At 53.6% G+C, this 7,180-nt stretch overlaps 1 protein-coding gene across 1 annotated transcript; it reads left to right on the top strand.

The window, feature by feature from the left end:
- The first annotated feature begins 1,259 nt into the window (after positions 1-1,259).
- LOC144180599 (uncharacterized) lies at positions 1,260-4,770 on the top strand. The gene is made up of 2 exons (XM_077708922.1): positions 1,260-1,851; positions 2,065-4,770. The coding sequence occupies exons 1-2, from the start codon at positions 1,699-1,701 to the stop codon at positions 4,768-4,770; spliced, it is 2,859 nt and encodes a 952-aa protein (XP_077565048.1). The 5' UTR covers positions 1,260-1,698.
- The last annotated feature ends 2,410 nt before the right edge of the window (positions 4,771-7,180 follow it).

Genomic DNA, 7,180 nt, shown 5'->3' with positions numbered 1-7,180 from the left:
CCGATTAGAATTTGTGTACTGCCCGTGCCAGCAAGTTCAGCATGCATTAGCGCAGTTTTCGGTGCAAAAGCAGCTAGCGGCCCTACAACCGCGACAACGGGGATACCCTTTGACTCTGCTCCCACACCGGACGCGCTCGCTGGGATGCTCCGCGTGCTCGCTTCCCTTTCCATGCATGTGTTCCCGGCTGAGCCGCTCGCTTCCCGTGCGCCGCCACGGCCGCTTATCTCGTTCTCGCGCGGCTTCAAATTGAAAAACGGGCTGCCCCCATTCAACTGTGCTGTCAGTGCATAACTGGGCCTGCTCGACGGGTTATGCCTTATGCGCTGCAGCTACATCCCCAAATTTTGCCTGCGAGGCTGCTCGTCATGTTCGAGCATCACTTCATTACACCGCTCTACGGTATCACCGGACGCGCTTACCTCGTCGCTCCTCATCCCAACGTCCGTCTCCACCCGTTCGACACCGGCGTAAATGCTAGCCTCGTGTAGGGAGCCACGGCTACTTACTTTGGCATCGCCAAGTTCAACTCCGAAACATTGGCGGGCGCCATTCGGCTTCACTGTCGCTATAAAACTCGCTGGGTCTGTGCCCGATTGTTTCTGCTCGCGGGTGTCCGAGCGCATGGGCGTCTGCCTTCTCCGCTTCAGCTCCAACTCATACCTTCGCAGCCGCTCTTCAGATTCGAGCTTCAGTTTTAAGTGCGAAAGCACTTCTTAAGCGAGCCTGAATCGTCCGCCGCCGTCGTCCGCATAGCAACAGCTGCGGGTGCGCGCGCTCCTCGTCTTCCCTAGCAACGGGGGGAGATGGGCGCGCGCTACTCTCCTCCTCCTCTCTCCGCTCAGTGACTGTGGGTGTTGGGCGCCTCCTCTCCACTTCGGGCGGGAGAGCTCTCGCTCGCGTAGCGGGCGCTCCGCATTCCGACGCGTGAGGGCGCTCTTGTAGCCCTCGCCGTAACGTCGGGCGCTACTCTCCTCCTCCTCTCTCCACTCAGTGACTGCGGGTGTTGGCAACACCGACTAGATACGAGGCCGTATGTCACGTGTTCACAATGGCACCTACGTCACGGGGTGGAGGCACTCTTCATAGGAGGCCAGACTGAGAGCGAAGGGGTCAGCGGGGCTGGAGTCGGTGTTGGCTGGAGTGACTTTGAGCGGCCGCGCAGCGCATTCCTGACGCCGGATTACCGCGGATTACCGCGGCCGGCGGGGCGACCGGTTGGGGGAAGCTTCAAAGAGCATCTCTCGCGCAGTAACTTGTGTCACGAACTACTTTTTAAATTAAAAAAAAATAAAAAACAACGTGTTATGGTTGAGTTATGTAAGGTGTTGACTTATGTAAAGAAACTGCAACAAAGTTTACAAGTGGTGCACAACGTCACTCGTGCAAGGAATTTTTTTTAACTATGTAGCGGGCTACTTCTATACGCGGAGACGTCACCCGGTGCTGGTCCGTTCGTGCAAGAGTTGCCAGTTCGTCCGGCGCCGGGCTGTGGTTTCTGCTGCGATAGTTTTACGTTCCGATCCACACAGTTCGTTCCCTCGTTTCTTTGGCCACTGTTTACTTACGAAGTCAGCATGCTGAGCGTGGATATGTGCATCAGCGCTTGTGCGACACTGTGACTTTGTTGCGCATTTGTGCATAGAGCCTTTCTTCTTTGACTATGTGTGTGTGTGTGTGTGAACACGTGAGTGCGTCATGCCGAACAAGTGTTGTGTACCTCGTTGTCGCGGGAACTACAAGAATGGTTCCAAAGTACGGATATTCCGATTCCCGAAGGATGAAGAGTTGCGTCAAAAATGGATTCGCGCTATACCGCGGGAAAACTTCCTACCAACAGAGAACACGAGGGTGAGTAGTTCTTCAGTTTTTTTTTTTTTTTTGCATATTCTATTCAATGAAAGATGCGCTTCAGTTATTAGAGAGGCATTACCGATTTTTGAATATTTGTTTGCTAGGCACAAGCTCAGCAGTACTGCTAACGATTAAAATTTAAAGCAGAGGTGTAAAGCACTAGCCACAAAACGTGTTTAGTTACTTACGCGAAGACTATTTTTTCTTCAGGTCTGTGAGCTTCACTTCCACCCGGAAGACATCACAACCGAAACATCGTATACAGACGACTCGACTGGGCGAACAGTCACTGCCCCCTTGCCGCATGCGCGCCTACTCCCAGGGGCAATTCCGTCGATATTCCCCGACTGCCCCAAGTATCTGACCTCACAGCGCAGCGCGCGAGAAGCTCCCGAGGCAAAACGATTGCGCCTGGAGTCAAGCGCACTGCAAAAAGCTCTTCAGCAATCGGCCGAGACATTCCAACATGAAGTTGAAGAGGACAGAATTCAGTCGCTCAAAGACCTGGCGGACTACGTAAGATGCAATTCGTCGGCTTTCTGGCACGCAATAGAAGCGAACGAACGCCTCATCCTGCTGCACATCGTTGACGAGGATGCCCCGAGCATTAAATATTCCTTCACGATCAAGCAGGATTTGAGCATAGTCTTTCATTATTTGAAGGCCCCGACTCAGAAGCTCGGACGTAACATCTCGATTCCCGATGTAGCGTCAGGGAAGAGAGAAGTTATGGAGGTCCTTGAGGCTATTGAGAAATGGGACCGCGACCTGATTTCTACAGCTACCACCTCGAAGGGAGATACTGTAGAAATTGTGCGTGCGCTGCTTGCCAAGCTGTGTGAAAAAGAAGAAGAGGACGATGTCCACACAGTCAAGTTTTTGATCGAGCAGCTCAACCTTTTGTCCGAGAAAAAGGTGCGAAGACGCTACTCGCCCGACTTCATGGTGTTCGCCTGCCTTCTTTTTACCATTTCGCCTCACGCTTACCGGTACATCCGCAGCTCCGGACACATCATTCTTCCGCATCCTGTAACCATCCGATCAGTATGCTCGTCATACAAAATGAACCCTCAGCTTGAGCACCAGCCGTCTACTTTTCTGAGATACATGGCGAAGAGGATATCGGACCTGGACGATCGCCAACGCGTTGTTACGCTAATGGTGGACGAAATCCACATGAAGCCTTTTTTTGAGTACAAAGGCGGCAACATCACTGGCATTGCGCACAACTCACCAGAGGCGGCAAACAGCGCTCTTGTTTTTATGGTTCAGAGCCTCACGTCAAAATTCAAAGAGGTAGCCCATATAGTGCCTGTCCGCTCTGCAGACGGGAAGTTCCTGCACGAGGTGCTGAAAGAAGTCATTTTTGGTTTGGAGAAGATTGGCTACAAAGTTGTATGCGTTGTAACCGACAACAACAAAATCAACAGGAAAGCTATGGAGCATTTTGATCTGTCTTCTCCAACTGGCTCGTCTTCGGAGACTCGCTTTGTTTATGAGCATCCGTGTGATCCTGCAAGGCCATTGTTTTTTGTGATAGACCCAGTTCATATTTTGAAGTGCATCCGAAACAACTGGCTGAAGCAAAGTAATGACCAGCGGTGCTTTTTTTTTCCCGAGATGGATTCAGAACACACAACCGAGCGGCGCATGTTGACGGCATCATTTCAAACCATCAGAGATGTGTACAACGCTGAGGTTGGTCAGCTACTCAGGCATGCCCACACGCTGACTCGGAAAGGGCTCTTTCCGACGGACATTGAAAAACAAAATGTAAAACTTGCGCTGCAGGTATTCCACAACTCCCTCCCTCCCGCCCTGCGAGCCCTTCAATCGAAGCACAACCTTCAGTTTGTTGAGGGAACCGCGGCTTTCATTGATATTGTGCTGACGTGGTGGAGGATTGTGAATGTCCAGACACCATGCAAGGGGAAAAGGCTGAGGGATGAGCTCCAAAGCCCGGTGTCTTCTCTAGATGACCCGCAAGTGGACTTCCTATACAACCTTTTGGACTGGATGGACGAGTGGAAGAATCGCACTGCGCAGTACGACAGCGGCAAGTTGACCAAGGAAACTCACGCTGCTCTCCACCAAACAACTCATGGACTCGTGGAAATTGCTAGGTACTGCCTCACCGAGCTCAACATGCTCTACGTCCTGTTTGGCAAGATCCAAACCGACAGCTTGGAAGACCGCTTTGGGAAATACAGGCAACTCGCAGGCTCGCAGTACCACGTGTCCATACGACAAATCTACGAGGGCGAAAACAAGATGCGTTTGCAAAGCACGCTGCCGACTCTCAGTAAACCTTCCCAGCACGAGAGTCACAGAGACGAGCACTGGGAAGACCTTGACCGAGACGAGGGTGCAGCACGCGCTAACTACAATGTGGTTGTCACGCAAGACACCTTGTCTAAGATGAAGGACATCATTCCGGTATTGGTCTACGTGGCAGGATACTCCGTTTACTCCACCTTGAGAAGGCTGAAATGCGAGAAGTGCAGGGACATCTTAACCATTGACAAGGAAGTCACTGTCTCCGTGGAGGATCCCAACTACGACCTTGTGAAGGAGCTTGACCGAGGAGGACTCGTACATCCCTCAATATTTGCTGTCAACGCCGTTGCACACAGCTACGCAGTAGTTGAGGAATTGTCAAAACGAGACGACTTCTTAACCATTCCCAATCAGCGTCAAGTGGCGACAGATCTCACTGTGGATCTACTCACTGAGGATGACCCATCTGATTTCGATGGATGTGATGCTGGACACACGAAGGAGATTGTCCTTAAGTACATTTTGTGGTGCAGTTCGAACATTTTGCTAAAAAACTTCTGCTCCAGAATGAATGATGACATTCGTGACGCCAGTGAAAAATCGAAGAAAAGGAAGCTTCAAACGCTGAGCAAAAAGTAGAATGTGTGTGGTTTTCTCCCCGTAATAAATCGTACTTGATGATCAAGATGTTGAAATCATCCGTCTGATTCTCTCTATCGCCGTGGCGGTAAAGCTAGAACATCAAAACTTTCACAAGCCGGATGCAGTACTTTGTTACTCCGTGGAGCAATGCTAGGATGCTCAGTAAGATTTTTTCCACAAATCCTTTATTCGGTCTAATTTAGCCGCAGCAACTACGAACGCGGGACCGTTGGTTCTGCTAAAACGTGCACGAAATACTGGCTTTCCGCCGCATTCGCCGGCGTAAATGGGCCCCCACCCTCTGACGTCACGGCGGCAGCCCTACGGCCTTGAAATCTAGTCGGTGTTGGTGTTGGGCGCCTCCTCTCCACTTCGGGCGGGAGAGCTCTCGCTCGCGTAGCGGGCGCTCCGCATTCCGACGCGTGAGGGCGCTCTTGTAGCCCTCGCCGTAACGGCGGGCGCTACTCTCCTCCTCCTCTCTCCGCTCAGTGACTGCGGGTGTTGGGCGCCTCCTCTCCACTCCAAGATCACGATATCCACCGTAATCGCGCAATCAACAACCGTGCATTCGCACTTACACACTCTCCCCCTCGGGGAAGTGCGAGGGAATTTTTTGCATGCGCTCCTTTGATTCTCGCGCCTCTCTTCTCTCTCGCTCCGCCACCTCACGCGCTCTTTCCTCCACTTCGCGCGCTTCTTTTCTCTCTCGCTACGCTGCCTCTCGCGCTCTTTCCTCCGCTTCGCGCGCTTCTTTTCTCTCTCGCTCCTCCGCTTCGCGCGCTGATTTTCTCTCCCGTTCCTGAAACTCCAATTCCATTAGTCTAATAATTATTGTTTCGGACTCCGCTTGGACCACCCTCCTGCCGCTGTTCCTCCTTGAGGTGGCGCCTCATGCGTCTGACCATTTCCGTCTCCTTCAGCCATGTTCGCCAGCATGCTCCGCATGACTACCATGCAACCCCAGCCTTAGCCTACACCGCCACAATGAAGCGCAAGAAATCCCACTCACCCGCACCTTCGGTGGTCGGCTGCCGCGTCGTTGGCCCCGTGCGCTGGCTTGGCTCTGCCGCTCCATTCCGCGCGGAGCTCGGCTGCTGCCGATGAGGGCGGGCTTGCGTCCGCTTGCTGCCCCTGGTTGTGGCCTGGTGATTTCTTCTGCCAAATCCTGTCGACTGCGCCAGTAAAGATGGTTGGGGTTCGTTTCCCCGAAGTCCGGTGTCGATCAGGAACCCAATCGCCTGGGCTCCAGTTGATTTGGCAGGAGGCTGGCAGGGCGACAGTGTTGAAGTTCTTGGAGATGGCAGTCGAATAGACGATCTCGAGGCGTTGGGGTTGATTAAGTGAAACGAAGGTTTATATACAGCTATTTACAGTAGGATAACTGGGTACATGAGTAGTAAAAGGAAAAACTTCGAACGTCAGCTAGACGCTGGCTCCGAGTGCGCAACAAATCACTCGAGCTCCTCAACTTCGTCTAACTCTCCTATTCTCGGAGCGTACACAAACCTCTCGAGAAATGACGGCCGATACCCCGTCTCGCCGCAGGATCCGTCTAGTTGCCCGGTACGGCGCTGCACCCGAAACTTCCGACGCGATCCTAACCTTTATCCTAGGGGGCTCACAAATCCCAACCTAGCTTCAACGGTCGAGATTCCTTGTCCCGCCGGGAACTGCCCAGCTCGGCGCTCAGACAAGAACCATTTCCAACGGCCAAGTTTGGCCTTATAAAACCTCGAGATCACCCTCTCTCGGGAACGCCCCTGTAGCGTTCGTACACGCGTAAGGGAGTGCCCAAATTCACGTAGACAGCTGTCACTCAGCACGCCACGGAATATTCAATGAGGCGCCGCCATCTTTGGCTCAACGGCACGCTCGCAGACGAGCAGGTGCGTGCGACCCCGCGGGGTGAGAGCGAAAGACGGCGACAGTGCACTGTGCCGGCCGGGGCGCGTTAGCAATGGTGTCTTGCGCGGCGCGCGCTTCGACGCCGGTAATCCCACCACCTCCGCGCGTCAGGCAGACGTTCCCGGAATCCGGCGGCGCTGTCTGCTTTCTCAGTGAGGGATTATCTCTGTAGTATGCGGGGGGCCAGACAACCCGTCTCGCGTGCGCGCCGTGACGAATTGGCGACGGCTGCAGCGTAGCGTCTACAGTGCTGGGCAACCAGACAGAGTGGCGGGTTCTCACGCACAGCCCGGGCGCCTGGCCGCTAATCTCATAAGTGGACCTTACAACGCCCGAATGTAGGTCTCGTCTTCAGACGAATTTGAGGTTGCTATCTCCCCGAGAAAGGCATTGCTGCAGTCGTAGCCCGCTACCCTTTGTCCGGAAGACTTCGGACGAAACGCCTCGCGCCAGTCGGTTGCAGGCAGACAGTTTTGACGCCCGATACAGCCGCGACGGCAAA

The sequence above is a fragment of the Haemaphysalis longicornis genome, unplaced genomic scaffold, assembly GCF_048455015.1.
Source record: "Haemaphysalis longicornis isolate Haplotype H1 unplaced genomic scaffold, Haemaphysalis longicornis Haplotype H1 scaffold_4, whole genome shotgun sequence".
NCBI lineage: Eukaryota > Metazoa > Arthropoda > Arachnida > Ixodida > Ixodidae > Haemaphysalis > Haemaphysalis longicornis.
Note: the sequence above shows the minus strand (reverse complement) of the source record. Positions and strands in the feature narration are given on the sequence as shown.